The 18,324-nt window shown below is 38.2% G+C and overlaps 2 protein-coding genes across 5 annotated transcripts; both read left to right on the top strand.

The window, feature by feature from the left end:
* Positions 1–112: 112 nt before the first annotated feature.
* Positions 113–3,345, top strand: LOC133717179 (WAT1-related protein At3g30340-like). Its single transcript, XM_062143843.1, has 6 exons — positions 113–368; positions 744–806; positions 901–1,017; positions 1,173–1,590; positions 1,683–1,834; positions 2,489–3,345. The coding sequence occupies exons 1-6, from the start codon at positions 184–186 to the stop codon at positions 2,610–2,612; spliced, it is 1,059 nt and encodes a 352-aa protein (XP_061999827.1). The 5' UTR covers positions 113–183; the 3' UTR covers positions 2,613–3,345.
* An 11,189-nt stretch (positions 3,346–14,534) lies between these two features.
* On the top strand, positions 14,535–17,302 carry LOC133717937 (WAT1-related protein At3g30340-like). 4 transcript variants are annotated; one of them, XM_062144705.1, is made up of 6 exons: positions 14,540–14,831; positions 15,069–15,134; positions 15,246–15,362; positions 15,521–15,938; positions 16,013–16,164; positions 16,659–17,302. In XM_062144705.1, the coding sequence occupies exons 1-6, from the start codon at positions 14,650–14,652 to the stop codon at positions 16,780–16,782; spliced, it is 1,059 nt and encodes a 352-aa protein (XP_062000689.1). In that variant the 5' UTR covers positions 14,540–14,649; the 3' UTR covers positions 16,783–17,302. The 4 variants fall into 4 exon arrangements, with proteins under 4 accessions (XP_062000692.1, XP_062000689.1, XP_062000690.1 ...); XM_062144706.1 differs by having other exon boundaries at positions 15,072–15,134; positions 16,659–17,301; XM_062144708.1 differs by lacking the exon at positions 16,659–17,302 and having other exon boundaries at positions 14,535–14,831; positions 16,009–16,624.
* The last annotated feature ends 1,022 nt before the right edge of the window (positions 17,303–18,324 follow it).

The following is an 18,324-nucleotide window of genomic DNA, read 5'->3' as shown; positions in this document are numbered from 1 at the left end:
TTATGGCCGGCATGTCGACTCTTGGCATAGTGTTGAAGCGATGCAAAGCATTAATTAATGTTTTATCCAAAAATTGGGAGAGTGGTTCGATCTCTTCTATATATATAAGCACAATGAGTCTAACTTCCTTATTACTTAAATCATAGTAATCAGAGAACTGAGGAGGATTCAAATTAATTAGAGATGGTGAATTGCTATGGACAATGGAAGCCAGTGGTTGCCATGATTGGCATCAACCTTGCTTTGGCCATAGTCAACGTGCTTCTTAAGTTAACTCTGGATAAAGGAGTGCACAATTTGGTTGTAGTTACTTATAGACAGTCAATTTCTTGTGTCCTCTTGACACCCATTGCCTTCTTTTGGGAAAGGTAAGACCTGTACTTAAACTCTCATCATCTTATTGCATTCTTAGTAATGAGTTATGCTTCATTGAACTTTTGGGACCCCTTTGCTATTAACACGGTATAAAAGTTTTGTTTGTAAGAGAAACCAAAATCGAATCTTCAATCCGTTCATTATATGTGTATGTATGTCTGTATATGCTTGTCTTTCTACGTGCAGCCAGAGGATGTTTGCTTCATCCATATTATTAGCACATTGCCATGCAACACTACCATAAAATGCCATCATCTCGCGTTGAATATCAAATTCACAATAATGCTACTCAGAGTTTTTACATATGAACTTCATGGATCCGCTTGAGTTATCTTTTCAGTAATCTGATACAAATGAATTTCTTGCAGAAAAAGTAGACATGAACTTACAGCTCCACTCATATGCCACCTTTTTTTCAGTGCTCTAATTGGGTCAGTTAAAGTTCTTTTCTTTTCCTTCTTTTGGGGTGTAATTATTTGAATAATTTACCTAAATCTATGGCAAATACTTGATATTACCTTTCAGGGTAACATTCGCACAATACATGTTTCTTCTTGGACTCCAGTACACCTCAGCTACATATTCTTCTGCCTTCATCAACATGGTGCCTGTTAACACTTACCTGTTGGCACTACCATTTGGGTAAAATTTAGTGGATTACTTAATAATCGATTATATATTGCACTCTTCAAGTATATGTTGTTTTCAACATTGCACTTTGTTATTTGAAAGTCTCAATTTCTTCCTCAAAATAGCAAAAAAAAAAAAAAAAACTTCATTCTATCAAACTTTTTCAGTCTAGAGAGAGTGAGCATTAGGAGCAAGGGAGGCAGAGCTAAGATATTGGGTGCTTTGATATGCATTGGTGGAGCTTTGTCATTGACCTTATACAAAGGAATGCCACTGACCAACCAACACTCACATGCCACAGCTGAAATTGAAAACCATGACTATATACTGAGTGCAGAAAAGAAGAGAGTGAGGTGGGCACTTGGTTCAGTGTTTTTGGCAGCAGGTTGCATGTTGTGGGCTTCATGGTTTCTCATACAAGCCAAGATTGGGAAGAGCTACCCATTTCAGTACTCTAGCACAGCCATCTTGTCCTTCTTTGGTGTCATTCAGTCAGCCATCTTGACCTTGCTTACTGAGAGAAGCATCAACATGTCAATGTGGGTTTTGAAGGGGAAGTTGGAGATACTGAGTGTCACATATGCTGTGAGTATTTAGTTCTCTTCAGTCTTCATTGACATGCATTCATGTTTTGCCTATCTTCAAGAACTCAGAAATTTCTTATTGGGTTTGCACAGGGAGCAGTTGGATCAGGGTTGACCTATGTAGGCATGTCATGGTGTGTGAAGCAAAAGGGTCCGTTGTTTACATCAGCATTCACTCCCTTAATCCAGATATTCGTGGCTATGTTTGACTTCTTAACCTTGCATGAACAGATCTATGTTGGAAGGTTGGCTCAATTATATGTTCAGATATTGATCATGCTTTCACCTCCAATATGCGATATGTTAAGTTGTAAATTGTTAATCCATGCAACATGTTAAAAAAAATAAATAAAAAAACCTACTAAATAGCTCAAATTTGTAACCTTGCAACAGTACATCTCTCTGATAAGAAAATATCTTTTCTCAACACATTGTCATATAGTGTTCATGATGATCTTCGGGTTGATTACATTTTTCATAATCCGGGTACTTTTCACATTGCACCATGTTGTATAACAAGAGTCAATTTCATCTGCAAATTAGTAAAGACCATTTATCCTCGTTGTGAGATTTGGGTTAAAACTGGAAACCGTTTTCATTGTCATCAATTTTAAGGCTTATTTTAATTCTGAGATAAATAAGCGATTACATATGGGTGAGAGTAGTTTGTACTTCCCAAAAATTAATCCTGTCAAAACATTTAGATTGAGATATTATTACTTTGATGAAACTCAAACTTTTGAGCAAAAGGATGCAGTATGAAATTTAAATTTAAAACACTAGAGTATATTAAAACTTAAAACACTATAGTATATTTTAAAGCTGCATATATAGTATATTTTAAAGCTGCATAACATATGTGACTATTCTGTTGCTAAAAGTTTGGCATTGTTGACCAGTGTGGTCGGTTCTGTCCTGGTCATAGTGGGAATGTATGTTCTACTGTGGGGGAAAAGCAATGATGCGAAGGAAATTGTGGTGAAGCAGACACCAGCAGCTGAAGAAGGTGCAGATGTCCCTTGATATGGATTTGAACAAACCTGCATGTTGTTAATCCAAACCTACCTCATCAACAGCCTCTTTAATTAATCTTATTAGCAATTGAAATTTTGAAGTTTATAGTACAGTAGACCAGATAAAATGTTGTTAGCTAGCCGAGTGTCAGATGAAATGTATGAGAGATCAGCATGTAAAGAAGTTAAGAGTTTCTTGGAGGCGTTGAGGAATTGGGTGCGGAGGATTTGGAGGAGGAGAGGGTCGGAGAGAGGGAGGGGCTGAGGAGGGTGTGGGAGGTTTGCGAGTGCCGGACTGGGAGAGAGTCTTGGTGATGGAGGCCACCATGTATGTCTCCCAGTTCAGAAGAAGCGTCATTGTGGGCTTTAGCTTGGAATAGAGGCCTTCCATGGCGCATTGAATTTCCAAGCACATGCATAAACTCAAAAGATTTGATCCTTTTCACCTCACGACTAGCAAAGACTTTAACCCTTTGGAGGAACCAAATAAGCTTCAACTCTATAGTCCACTCTATGGTTTATAGCTTTTGGGGTTTCACCATGAATGTATCAAGGGGTCTTCACTTTATAGTAGTTACTCATTACGTTTTAATTTGATCATCAAATATATCAAAGGGTAATAGTTCAGCACTTTAGCCTAATTGTATGATTTGAGATTTGAGATTTGAGCTGAGGTAAGCCAATGCTTTAGAGCTCTTTAGTTCATCTCGGTAGAACAAGGAAAAACCCTATGTGTTGGGCTACATGAGCGCACACTAATTACCAATCAGCTGCTTTTCGTTAAAGGAAGAGCATGAAAAAATCTACAATTTGTTTAAATAAAATAGATTCGAGAGAGAATTGTAGAGAGAGATGTGTATATTATTATTGAGAATAGGAGCCCTATATATAGGGATTACAAAGTACTAGTTCTAATGTTACAAGGAATACCAATCCGTGTAGGATTGGGAAATCTAGAACCTTCTCTCCTATTGCTACTCCTAGTTTGATAAGACACACTAAATCGATATTCCTTCAACACTCCCCCTTGTGCCACTTCAAACTTGGTGGTGACGCTTCGTCCGTTGCCTCGTTAAAAACCTTGCCAGGTAACAAAAACCTTGTGGGATAAAAATAACCCTGGTCGAAGGACAAAAAGAGCACAACACGTCCTTCACTCTTCGAGATCGAACATGTAGACATCATAACTCCCCCTGATTGCTACAATCGTGGGAGTTCGGATAACTTTCTCAATCCGATGCTCTTCACATGTTTCTTGAATGTGGATTTAGGTAACGACTTAGTGAATAAGTCCGCTACATTATCCTCTGATCGGATTTGATTCACTTCAATCTTTAGAAGTGATTGTTGTTGCTGATTATAAAAGAACTTAGGCGATATATGCTTGGTGTTGTCGCCCTTGATGAAACCTAACTTCATTTGTTCAATACAAGCTGCATTATCCTCATAAATGCATGTAGGTTCATCTGTGGTAGACTTCAAACCACAACTTCCTTGAATATGTCGAATCACAAACCTTAGCCATATACATTCACGAACGGCTTCATGTAGAGCAATAATCTCTGCATGATTCGAGGAAGTAGCAACAAGGGTCTGTTTAGTAGACCTCCAAGATATTGCAGTGCTTCCCATGGTAAAGACATAACCAGTTTGGGAGCGACCTTTGTGAGGGTCAGAGAGGTACCCTGCATCAGCAAATCCCATCAAAACATCATTGTCGTTTTGATGGAGGGGAGTAGGGTGAGGCCGGCCACCCTTGGTGTTGGTGGCGGCGTTGGCGGCAATATGGCCGGCCACTTTGTCATGGTGGACGGTGGCTCCATGCCTAATGGGGTTCGATCCCATTCTTCCGTCATTCCTCTTCTCTCTCTAGGGATAAAATAGGCCCATATCAATCGTACCTCCTAGGTATCGAAAGATTGTCTTTACACCAATCCAATGGCGGCGTGTTGGCGCAGAGCTATGTCGAGCTAACAAGTTCACTGCAAAAGAGATGTCTGGTCTTGTGCATTGAGCTAAGTACAATAATGCGCCTATTGCACTTAAATAGGGCACTTCGGCCTCTAATGGTTCTTCGTCCTCATCCTTTAGACGAAACGGATCTTTTCCGGGCTCAAGACTACGACCAATCATGGGAGTACTCACAGGCTTTGCTTTATCTTCATTAAAGCGCCTTAGGATTTTCTGAGTATATGCAGACTGATGGATCAAAATCCCATCACTACGGTGCTTGAGTTCTAAACCGAGACAAAACCGTGTTTTCCCAAGATCTTTCATCTCAAATTCGGATTTCAAGTATTTAACAGTTTCCTTCAACTCATCTAGAGTTCCAATTGGGTTCCTGTCATCGACATAAACTGCTACGATTGCAAATCCGGAACTTGTTCTTTTAATGAACACGCATGGACATATTTCATTGTTAATATATCATTTCCCAATCAAGTAGTCACTTAGACGGTTATACCACATCCATCCGGATTGTTTTAATCCATATAGTGAGCGTTTTTAATCTTATTGAAAACGCGCTCCGTGGTTTAGAGCCACTTGATTTGGGTAATTGAAGTCCATCTGGAACCTTCATATATATCTTTGAATCTAGATCCCCATAGAGATATGCTGTAACCACATCCATAAGCTGCATGTCAAGTTTTTCGGAAACTACCAAACTGACAAGGTAGCGGAACGTTATAACGTCCATTACGGGAGAATATGTCTCCTCGTAGTCGATTCCAGGGCGTTGTGAGAAACCTTGCGCCACAAGGCGGGCTTTATATCTTACCACCTCATTTTTCTCATTACACTTTCTAACAAAGACCCATTTATGGCCAACAGGCTTTACATTTGGGGGTGTCTGCGTTACAGGCCCAAATACCTGTCTCTTTGTTAGTGAATCCAATTCAACCTGGATCGCATCTTTCCATTTAGGCCAATCTGCTCTTCGTTGACATTCTTCAACAGAGCGAGGTTCGATATCATCATATTCTATAATTCCTTTTGCAATATGATATGCAAATGCATCATCAATCACCATAGAATTTCTATCCATCATCTCATGTACACTAGTGTAATTTCTATCTATAATTCCTTTTGCAATATGATATGCAAATGCATCATCAATCGCCATAGAATTTCTATCCATCATCTCATGTACACTAGTGTAATTTATGGACATCTCTCTATTCTCTGGAGTTGGTTCTGACATTGGAGTGTCCCCCAATGATGTCTCTTGGACATAACCATAATCCGGAATATTCTCATGAGATGGATTATTCACATCGATGATTAATGGATTATTTTGTGCCAAACTCGCTTTCTTTCTTGGGCGAGAATCCATCGAACCTATGGGCCTCCCGCGCTTCCTGGCAGGAGCCGTGGGCCTAGCCATAACGTCACCATCAATGAGAGATGGGACGTTGGCGCCATGCTCATGCATTCTTGAGTTGGCGTCATGTCCTCTACTTTTAGGGACATCAATCCTTGGAGGCACGTTTGCAGCAGGTATGTGTGATCTCGTCACTTTAGCGATATCAGAAAACGCATCAGGCATCGATTCTGCTACGTTCTGAAGATCGAGAATTCTCCGCACTTCAATTTCGGACTGTGCGGTTCGGGGATCAAGATGAGACAGAGTGGGGACAGTCCACGGCAATTCCTGTCGTTCCTGTTGAACATTGATGTTCTTATCTCTCCCTAACGACAGGAAGACTGTCTCATCGAAGTGACAATCCGCAAATCTAGCGGTAAAGAGATCGCCTGTCAAGGGTTCTATGTAGCGGATAATCGTTGGAGAATCATATCCAACATAAATGCCTAATCGTCTTTGAGGACCCATTTTGGTGCGCTGTGGTGGCGCAATTGGCACATAAACTGCACACCCAAATATGCGTAAGTGTGAGACATGAGGCTCATACCTAGTCACCATCTGGGACGCAGAAAAGGGTTGAGTGGCAGTGGGCCTCAGACGAATAAGCACAGCTGCATGCAATATTGCATAGCCCCAAGCAGAAATAGGGAGATTGGTGCGCATTACCAATGCCCTAGCGACCATTTGTAGTCGTTTAATGGTGGCTTCTGCGAGACCATTTTGGGTGTGAACATGAGGAACAGGATGTTCAACATCAATCCCAATGGACATGCAATAATCATCAAAAGTCTTTGATGTAAACTCTCCAGCATTGTCTAATCTTATAGACTTAATAGGATGATCAGGGTGGTGAGCCCTTAACTTAATTATTTGTGCTAGGAGTTTAGCAAATGCAGTGTTCCTTGTGGACAATAGCATGACATGTGACCAGCGTGTCGATGCATCAACCAATACCATAAAATATCGAAATGGTCCGCATGATGGTTGAATAGGTCCACAAATATCACCTTGGATTCTTTGCAAGAATGGTATATTGTCTTTGGTGTCCTTTGCATAGGATGGTCTCGATCCTAACTTTGCTAAAGAGCAGGCTTTGCAGAACGAATGATGGGCTTTAGAAATAACCAATGAGGATTTTGGTTGAGCCACAAAATCACAAGTGACTTTAGAAGTAAAAGTTGGAGACAAAGGAGCCTTGGTGGCGTCAATGCCACCCTGAGGCCGCAGGGGGAAGGCGGCGCCGGCCAAGTATGGCCGGATTTGGGGGTGAACGGCGCCGTGAGGCGCAGGGGCTCCTTCGGTGTCCAAAAACCGAGTTTTACTTCTTGTCGTTCTGAAAAAGGGATGTCCGTGTGAAGTCTTTAATATACGGATCATCATGTCACGACCTGGGTGTCCCAAACGGTCGTGCCAAAGCCTATATGTGTCAGAATCCCATAAATCATCTCTCATGACATGGTTGGATTCAATGACTCGAATAGTGGTTGCATACAACTCACTAGATCGACACATAAGTTTCTCTAATACTCGGTTATTTCCGTAGTCATTAGAGGTGATGCAAAGGAACTCTTGTCCATTCTCACAATGTGTTTCCACATGAAAACCATTGGCTCTTATATCATTGAAGTAATAAAGTTCGAAAAATATGTCTATGACTTGAGATCAAATAAATCGATAATTTATTAATAATAGCCAATGATTACATCAAAGTTTCTTGACCAAAATCTAATCCAACATAAAAATCAAACCGTAGACAAATCGTAGTCACTCAATCCGTTCGGTAATTTCAATTTAGTTGTGACCAGGTAAGGTAAGGCGAGATTTTGGTGGAGCGTTGCTCACTTTTAAAACCGTTCTCTCAGATCAAACCTTGCCTAGACATCACAAGTACTCTTGAGTACGCCTAGAGGGAAAGAGTTAATACAAAAAGTCATGTTATTGATTTAAGGCATAATTGCCATTACATAATTCTTGGAAATAATAAAGACTATAAAAATCTGCGGCATTTTGTCTTCATCGCCAGATTTAAAGTCTTTGTGAACTCGAAGTCTTGATCAACATGATGCGACTACCTCCGTAGGTATATTGCAAATTCAGGTCCATTGATCAGACGTTCCATATCAGAAATAGACACCATAAAGAGGATTCTCCCTTGATTGAGGCGCATTGGCGCAATATGCATAGTCCCTAGGACTGGTGGCGTTGGAAAGTGGTGCCTATGGCCAACGTTGGCTCCATGGTTTCCAACCCTATGTCCCTCAAAATCACGCCTCCTACGGTCGTGGGATTTTCGCCTTGAGCGATTACCTTCTTGAGCATTTCGATCGTATGGATCATGACGTCGATGGCGACTTTCTCTAGCCATAGGACGATGCTCTTGATAGCTATCTTGAAGCCTATCAAATCTTCTTTGCACAAGTTCATTGCCATGTCTTTCAGTAGTGGCCATAGCTTCAATAAGCTGTTGAAAATTTGTGATCCGTCTTGCATTTACATGAGTCCGGAGTAAGTCAGAGGACCTCATAGCATAGACGGGGAAGGTATTGAGGGTTTTCTCAATCAATTGGTCTTCTGTGATTGGTTTTCCACAGAGACGCATCATTGCTCTGATGCTGAGAGCTTCCGAATAAAATTGCATGACAGTGTCAAATTCAGAGAAGCGAAGATCTTTCCATTCTGCTTCTGTATTCGGAAGTATGGAGTCACGAACATTGCCATATCGTTCGCGAAGCGCATGCCAAAGCTTTATGGCGCTATCCTCATTTATGAACTCAAACTGGAGGTCACTATCCATGTGACGTTTCATGAAGGCAAGTGCCTTGGAATTATCTTTCTCAGTTTGAGGGTCTGGAGCTGTTTCTATAGGACAAAGCTCTTGGATTGTATGCAATAAATCACGGGCAATAAGGTGGACCTCGACATCAGTGACCCAAATTAAGTACCTTTTGCCTGCATAATCCAATGGAACAAAATCGAGTTTGTTCATGTTTGACATCCTGAAAGATGAAACAAGAACAAGTTAGTTTCGGAGTCAATGCTTCCACGAAAACTAATATAAATAAGATTTCCGAGCTATGCTACCAAGAAATCGATTTCCAAGAATAATTGGATTAGACCGAAACAATGATGTTTGAATGGTCAAAATAGATGCTCACGAACGCTCTTAGTCCGTAGCATACGAACGCTCTTAGTTCGTTAAATCGATGCTTACAGACGCTCTTAGTCCGAAGTCTTACGAACGCTCTTAGTTCGTTAATTGCGTGAATCCCCACGATTCCGCTTTTCAAGAATCGAACCCACGTTATAAGAAAGGTGGGATGTAGAAGAAGGGAGGTTTTCAAGTCCCCGAGAAAAGAAGAAATATTTGAATTATAGGAACTTCAAAACTTACTCTTGAATACTTACTTGTATTTGGATCACGCGCGTGTCGATGCAGGCGTGATGGAGCGAAGCAATTCGAGTAGAGGCGTGCAGCGAATGTTTATAAGGTCAAGCTTGTTGAAATTCGGAGCAAATTCTCTTCTGAACAGTTTTCACTTTGATTGTTGTACTGGTCTCAACATAACTCCGATAAGGCTGAAATTCTGAGGTCAGATGGAAGAGACAGAGATGAACAACTTTGATGAAGAAAATATTTTGATCCGAGGTTTCGAACTAGATGTTTCGGAGCCTGCAAACAGACGGACGTGCACAGGAAAGGGGAAAGGTGCAGTCGGTGTGCGTTGGTGCTGCAGGGACAGTAGGGATGCGTGCGCAGGGGCGCGTAGGTGCTGCAGGAACAGTAGATGTGCGGCAGAGCTGCAGGAGCAGCAGTGCAGCGATGCGGTGCTGCAGACGCACTGGCGCGTAGGCGGGCAACACGGAGCGCAGGGGTGCGTAGCGCTGGGCGCGCAAGGAGCAGGCTGCAGCGAAGGCTTGGCTAGCTCGGGCTAGGGGCTGCTGGGGCAGTAGGCACACAGGTAGGCAGACCGAGAGGGCTGCAAGAGCAGGCGGGCTAGCAAGGGGCTAGGTGCTGCGGCAGTTTTGGTTTTTGCTTTGTGGTTAGAACTCGTGCTGATAACGTGTTTAAGTAAAATAGATTCGAGAGAGAATTGTAGAGAGAGATGTGTATATTATTATTGAGAATAGGAGCCCTATATATAGGGATTACAAAGTACTAGTTCTAATGTTACAAGGAATACCAATCCGTGTAGGATTGGGAAATCTAGAACCTTCTCTCCTATTGCTACTCCTAGTTTGATAAGACACACTAAATCGATATTCCTTCAACACAATTTTCTTAATCTCGTTAATACAGTTGAAAAATTAGTGTAAAGTGTTACTTTTCATTATTTTGATGATGAAATTAAAACTTTTTGAACAATAAGATGCAATGTGAATGACACGCTTATAGCTGGATTGTGCAAAAGGTGTGGTCTTTAATATTTATTTTCAATTGGAGTTTGTACTTGGTTCAACTATGATCTTTTGTTGTTACAGCGGCTCATGTGTATAGTTAGTTTTGGTTGTTTGGTGATTTTTGAAATTTAATATTTAGTAAGCTGTTCTCACCTCAATTGAACAATCTTTGGCTGACTGGTTGTCTTTTTGCCCTCATGGTTTGGGTTTTAGCAAGTTTCTCGAAGATACATTGCTCCACATCTAGTTCTTTGACATCCTCCAATTTCTCCATGGACTAAACTTAAAACATATGGTTTGGCTAAGGGAAACCCCGGACCAACTACTTGTGGAGGAGTATTTCAGCATGAGCATGGTTGCTATCTTGGTTTTGGTTTTGTCAAGAGTTGGGTTGTTAGATGGTTTTCTTCGCGAAATTTATGAGTTCTATTCCGAGAATTGAAATTGCATTAATTTTAACTTTTGGAATAATATTTGGCTTGAGAGTGCTTCCACTAGTGGTCTTGCTTTCAGTACTTCTCCTTCTTTCGTTCCACTATGGCCTCTTGCTTAATTGGTTAACTTGTTTAATGCGTATTCCCTCAATGACCTTTCATTGTTCTCATGTTCTATGTGATAGGTATACGATTACCGATAGGTTGGCAACCTGCGCTTAACATTTGGCATACCTTTCCTCCAAGTATATCTCTTTTCTTTTCTTTTTTTCTTTTTTTTTTAAGTTTAGGTAAGAGGGAGGCTTCCCTACACTACCAGGGCCAGGACAAACCTATGACCTCAACCCAATAGGACTTACGAAACTGGCCAGTGTCCCAGCCCAGCCCATTGATATGGAATTATGCAGGATATTTTCTAGATTGCCCACCAAATGAGAGATTGTTGGTAGCGGGGATCGAACTTGTGTGAGTTTACACCTCAAGTCCGCTATTGCCAACTGAACCAACTCTCATTGGCGTATATCTCTTTCTTTTTGCATATGGACATTATGGGGTTTCCTTATCAACATGAGCATTGATTGATGATATGTTACTATTTTAGCTATGTTCTTGGTGGTTGATTTATATTTATAAGGAGGCTTTTGTATGAGTCTATAGTTGTTGCATCATGCAAATTTGCACCACTTCATAAGCTACATCATGCATAATTTGCACCCCTTCAGGCAGGGGCGGAACCAGGATTTGACATAGGGGGGGGGGGGTAAGTATATAGTATATAATATTAAAATTTTGCAAAAAATTAATGTTTTGTATATTTCCCTTATAGAAGATGTTCATCTTCAAATCAAGCAAGATTCTATTTTATACATCTCCTAAACTCATATAAAGATTACAAATGTTCATGTGAAGAAAGTAATAATTTATGAGTTTTTCTATTGGAACCTCCAAATTTACTCACTTGACCTCCTTACTTTTTACACCTCTTATTAAATTTTCAAATACTAAATTTACTCACTAAACCTCACTCAAGTTCCTGAAATAACCTCACTCATATAATTTGCAAACAAACTATTAATTACATACTCATTCCTTAACTAGATTATATAAATCTCTTATCCAATAAAAAAAAAAAACACAAGGTATTGGGCTTTAAAAATTAATTTTTAATAAAAAAGAATTGTTTTTTTTTTTAACTTTTTTTTTTCTCTTGTAGATGTGCAAAAAAAAATGAAGAGTAATTTTTCTTAATGTTTAATTATTTTCTCTATTTTCTGTACCTCATGATTAATTATTTAATAGTTTTTTAGATTTTCTTTTTACGGCTAGCTCTTTCTTTTTTCTTTTTTTTTCTTTTTTTTCAAATATAATAGATAGACTAGGATTTAGGTCATAATATGATTTCTTTTGTTATCCCTCACCAATATGCGTTCAACCTATATTATGATAGGAACTTTGATGTCACATGATCTTGATTATAGTTTTAATTCTTATTAAATATATATAAATGTGTTAATGAGTATGTAGTGAAATTGGAATATAAAAATAGATAAGGAAAATAATAAAGAATGTAATATAATATTATTGAATTGGAAAGTATAGAGAAATTAAATATAATTTTTTTTGGGTATAATTATTGTCCTTAATAGTCATTTTATAAGAGGTTATATATGTCATTTAATAATTCATAATAGAGTGAGGTCAACTGAGCAGATTTGAAGGTCCCAATAGAAACACTCATAACTTATTCATCAATTACTTTACGTTTTCTTGGTAAATTAATTACTTTCTATTTTTCAAATAAAACAAATCAATTACTTTACTTATTCAGACATAAAGACCAATCAATTTAATAATTATGTTTCTTAATATAATTGATTAATTATTCAAATTGATTGGTTATAGAAGTTTTTGGGGGGTGTAATACTTAAATTAAGCCTATTTTTAATATTAATAAGGTAAATACGTAACTAAAATTGAAGTATACCAAAAATTCTGGGGGGGGGGGGTCCGGACCCCTTCGGGCCTATGAATAGGTCCGCCCCTGCCTTCAGGCCTTCACAAGCTACAGTTGTAATAGAGAACTAGGGGTCTTAGGGTTATTTTATTCTCTTTTGCAAAAAAATTCTTTCTTAAGTGTGGTGGACCCTTCTTTTTTGGAATTAAAGGTGAAACTTGCTCCCTATATTATTTATCTCTAAGAAACTAATATCGCATAATCTCTTATTCAATTATATAAAAAACCCAAGAAACTATGGAGTATATTGATACCTTTTTTTTTTCCTGAGTAAAAGAGGATCAAATTTATTGAAAGCTTATAACATCTCGAAGGAATTCAGGAACACAATCAGTTCATTCTAAACTGCCTACATATTCACAGGCCTCACTTGCTAATCTGTGTGCAACTGCATTTGCAGTTCTAGGGGTATGGGAGATAGAAGCACCTTGCTTACTCTTCATCCAAACTTTCATATCATCAGTGATGTTACCATGCTTGATAATCTTCCATGTGGATTTCTGATACAGCAACTCGGCGATAATCTCCACTATACAGTTTGAAATTTGTCTTGTTCAAAGCAAATCGAAACCAGCTTTAATAGGTGTATAGTGATACTTAATGTATGTGAATCCCTATTTATAGGTGTATTATTCCATAAATGTCGTTAGAATGTCGAGAATGTTTTTGGTAGACGGGGTGATTCATGATCTCACGAAGGAAATCTCCATGTTCAATTCCCATATAACTCTTCGTTATAGTATTTACTTGGCGTACATCAAGGACGATATCCAAAAATATTAATGAAAATAATAGAGATTACTTTTGAGATTTGAGCTTTCAAGTTTCAAGGATCAATGTTTGGTCATGTAAAACTATTAAGTTATGGCTCCACGAAGTCTTATTTTTGCAACCTCCGTAGCCCATGTACCATCCTCACTTATTATTTCAAAGCCTAGGCCTAAAACACAAGTGTTGTAAAAATTAAAATAGATGATTTGCATATTATCTTCATATTCCTAGTTCTGTAGTCCATGTACAATACCAATTAATGCTGACACAGCTGAGTTCAAGTGAGTTCCAGAATATAATCATTTCTGTTTGGTTAGAATATGCCGGTGTAATTATAATTTATATCACAATGTTTTTAAATGTTTTTCAGCATGTGTTACAAGCATCACCAGCATTTCTTCTTCAGATTTAATAAACAATTAGCAATAACCATAATGCTCTACAATAGCTTATATCTTTTTCTAAATAAGATATGACACATTGTTCATTTGTTCTTCTAATAATGCATTCAAATGACCAACAGCAATGAACGTACATTAACAGTTTCACCCAAATAAGGCACTAATACATTCTGTAAAAGAAAGTATTAGATACCCCTTTGAAGAAATGAGTGCCATCATGTCTGCCTCCACCATTTTCTTGAGATCGGATCCCATGACTTGTCAAGAAAAGAAAAAAACACTAGAGTGGGATGAAGAATACAGTTATTTATTATTAGGAACATATGTGAAAATGGAAACTCAGGAGAATTTTGATGACTTATATGAGGTCATGGACGGTGATGCACTATTATGAGCTTGGTAAATGATTCTATCATTAACTTTATGCCTTTATGGCAAAGTTCCAGTAGAAAGACAGCAACAAGGAGTACTAAACAAATTATTAAAAATTTGCATGTTGATTATTGGCATAAAGTGTTGAAGTGATGCAAAGCATTAAACAATGGTTTATCCCGGAGTTTGGGAGAGCGGTTCCTCTTCTATATATAACCGCAATGAGTCTCTAACTACATCATGCTTTCAATCATATAATAACCAGAGAATTGAGAGGGAGACTCATATTAGAGATGGTGAATTACAGAGAATGGATGCCTACTGTTGCCATGGTTGCCATAAACCTAGCTTTTGCTGGAGTCAATGTGCTTCTTAAGTTGACTTTGGATAAAGGAGTACACAATTTGGTGGTTGTTACTTATCGGCAGTTGATTTCTTGTGTCTTATTGACACCCATTGCCTTGTTTTGGGAAAGGTAAGATCTATACTTGGACTCCTTGCGACCATCTTTTCAACATGGTATCCGAGTCTTATTTCCAAGAGATTTTGAGATTAAAGCCCTAGCTAATCTTTTAGTTTCCGCCAATGAATAATTATTATTCCACCTTGAATATCAAATTCACATTAATCCTACTCGTATCTTTCTTATGTGACATCTACAAACTCGCTTGAGTCATCTAATCAAATAAATGTGATGCATGAAATTTTCTAGCAGAAAAAGCAGACCCGAACTTGCACCTGGCATCATATGCCACCTTTTCTTCAGTGCTCTAATTGGGTTAGTAAAGAAAACACCAATTGATAAGATCGATCTTGTTGTTTAATTTCTGATAATGGTATCGTGCATCGAGTAACTAATCCATGGTAAATACTTGATATTATCTTTCAGGGTAACATTCACACAATACTTGTTTCTTCTTGGACTCCAATACACCTCAGCTACCTATTCCTGTGCATTCATCAACATGGTTCCTGTGAACACTTTCCTATTGGCACTACCATTTGGGTAAAATTTATTGAGTTACTTTGATTAATTAATGCTTGATACATGCATTGTTTCCGACATTGCACTTTGTTGTTCGAAAAGTCTCAATCTCATTTTTAGAGTACCGAAAAATAACTTCTAGCCCCAACTCTAACTTCATTCTATTGAACATCTTCCAGTCTAGAGAAAGTAAACATTAAGAGCAAGGGAGGCAGAGCAAAGATCTTGGGTGCTCTGATATGTATTGGTGGAGCTTTGTCACTGACATTATACAAAGGAACGCCACTAACCAATCAACATTCCCATGCCACATCTCAAAACGAAGACCATGATTATATGAGGAGAGCAGCAAAGGATAAAGAGAAGTGGGCAGTTGGTTCCCTGCTTTTAGCAGCAGGTTGCTTCTTGTGGGCTTCATGGTTTCTCATACAAGCCAAGATTGGCAAGAGCTACCCATTTCAGTACTCTAGCACAGCTATCTTGTCCTTCTTCGGTGCCATTCAATCAGCCATCTTGAGCTTGGTTACCGAGAGAGACATGAACATGTCAATGTGGGTTTTGAAGGGGAAGTTGGAGATATTAGGTGTCCTATATGCTGTGAGTAACTAAATTTTGTCTTTGTTAAGATTCCTATATTCAATAACTAAGAGGTTTTATTTGGGTTGAGACAGGGAGCAATTGGATCAGGGTTGTGCTATGTAGGGATGTCATGGTGTGTGAAACAAAAGGGTCCATTGTTTACAGCAGCATTTACCCCCTTAACCCAGATTTTTGTGGCTATGTTTGACTTCTCAACCTTGAAAGAACAAATCTATCTTGGAAGGTTGGCTCAAACATATTTTTCCTTTTGTACATATCGATATGGGTCATATACCTGTTTTGACATGTTATGTTGTTAATCAATACATATTAGATGACTCACAATATTGACACAGCATGATAACAATATTATATCTCTTTGTGACAAGAAAACAACTTTGCATGAATTAAAGTTGATAATGTCATTCGGGTTATATACGCACACTGTGCATCCAAGTATAAGGTGCTTTTCACATTGTAACTCTCAATAAGTTCATCTTCAAAGCAAACAAAAGCAACATATTAGCACAAATTGTGACATTTGAACTAAGACTTGAGACCAATTTGTGTTGGCGTGTCGATACGTGAGAATCAATTTATGCTAAATAAATAAGCGATGATATATGGGTGATAGCAGTCTGGAGTTAGATGCGATGTATAAAATACTGTGCAGGAGTAAACTGTAGTTAACTGTTGATTATGTTATCCTGCTGCTAAAAGTTTGTCATTGTTGACCAGTGTGGTGGGATCTGTCCTAGTCATAGTGGGAATGTATGTTGTACTGTGGGGGAAAAGCAATGATGCAAAGGAAACTGTGATGAAGCAGACACAAGCAGCTGAAGAAGGTGCGGATGTCCCTTGATATGGATTCAACATATATCAGTGTACGTTGTTAATCAAATTTTTAGTAGCAATGGAAAAATTATAGTTTGTGCAACAGTGATGACCAGATAAAATGCTGCATGAACCATTAACCAATTGAAACAAGAGACAGCAGAATTTTGCAACCTGTAAACTCCCTGGCTTTAAAGTGTGATAGTCCAGAAGTTGGATAGTGGATTGCTCTGTACTGCTACAGAAATTCTTACCAAAAACTATTTGTCAAAAGGGAATTAGATGCTGCTTCTTGGTAAATGCATATAAAAAGAGAGATTATCTGCTTTTACTCTGTCAAATTCCTTACATGATGTTCATATATGATATATGGAGCACACCTGGATAACGTTATTATTGGGAGAATTAACCTGAGTGGTTTACTTGGACCTATACATTTAACTTGAGTGTTTAGCTCTAGCCTAGTTAGTCAATTAACGAATTTTTGAAAAAAAATTCCTGTTTTCCAAATTATTCTCAAAGATTTGGAAAAATTCGCACATTTTTGAAATCAGCCGAATTATTCGTGAATATATATTATTTCCAAATTTTTCAATTTAAAAAAGGCTAAATTATAAAAAAAATAAAATACTTTTTTTATTATAAAAAGTCATGTTTAAGATCAATTTTAAATTTTAGTTTATTATTTTCTTCATTTGTGCGCCTCACATAGTCACATCCATATACCCTTAAACTTGATCAATACGTATCAACTATCAATTTATAACCTTAAATTGCAGATATCTTAAATTGTCCTAAAATGTGACAAACGACAAAACTACCACAACATATTGAAAATGAAGTCAAACTATACGGTGAGATGCTAATAACTTTAGGCATTGAAGAATTGAAATAATGTTAACAACATTTATCTCACATTTGATAACTCAAAAATATGAAAAGGAATAAAAAAATGATTCCAATATGACCTCACGCGGTTTTTTTTTTTTTTTTTGAAGGAATGACGACAAACTATATTAAGTAATAACCGAAGGTTACATGAGGCGATGCAAAAGCATCGAAAGAAAACAAAAGAACATAATGAGATGCACAATCGCATCTATAATAAAGAGAAAACAATAAAGGATAATAAGATGCACAAACGCATCTTGAATGAGAGGTAACCAGGATGTGACTTGATGTCGAACGACATCGCTGCACTGCATATGTCACGAAAGCAGTGTAAATGTAATAGTAACAGTAACCGTAGCCGTAACCGTAACCGGTGTTGTGATCACCTAGAAGAGGTGATTCACTCACCAGGAGTTCGAAAGTAACCGAGGGTGTCAAAAACTCGAAAATTATCAAACGAACTCCTAAGAACCAGAACCAGTACCAGATCAATATGAGCAGCTGTCTCAGATCCAAGATCACGCGGTTTTCTAATATAAAATGTATCGAAATGCAAGTGGATCCTACATTAAAAACTTATTAAAAATTGTAAAATTCTCTTAGGGGAGGTGTATTGTATATGGAATTAGTGGAACTTTTAAAGAAATGTATGGAATTTAAAAGTCTGGGTGTATTCAAT

This window comes from Rosa rugosa, chromosome 6 (genome assembly GCF_958449725.1).
Source record: "Rosa rugosa chromosome 6, drRosRugo1.1, whole genome shotgun sequence".
Taxonomy (NCBI): domain Eukaryota; kingdom Viridiplantae; phylum Streptophyta; class Magnoliopsida; order Rosales; family Rosaceae; genus Rosa; species Rosa rugosa.
The sequence above is the reverse complement of the archived record's forward strand: the minus strand, read 5'-3'. Positions and strand labels throughout refer to the sequence as shown.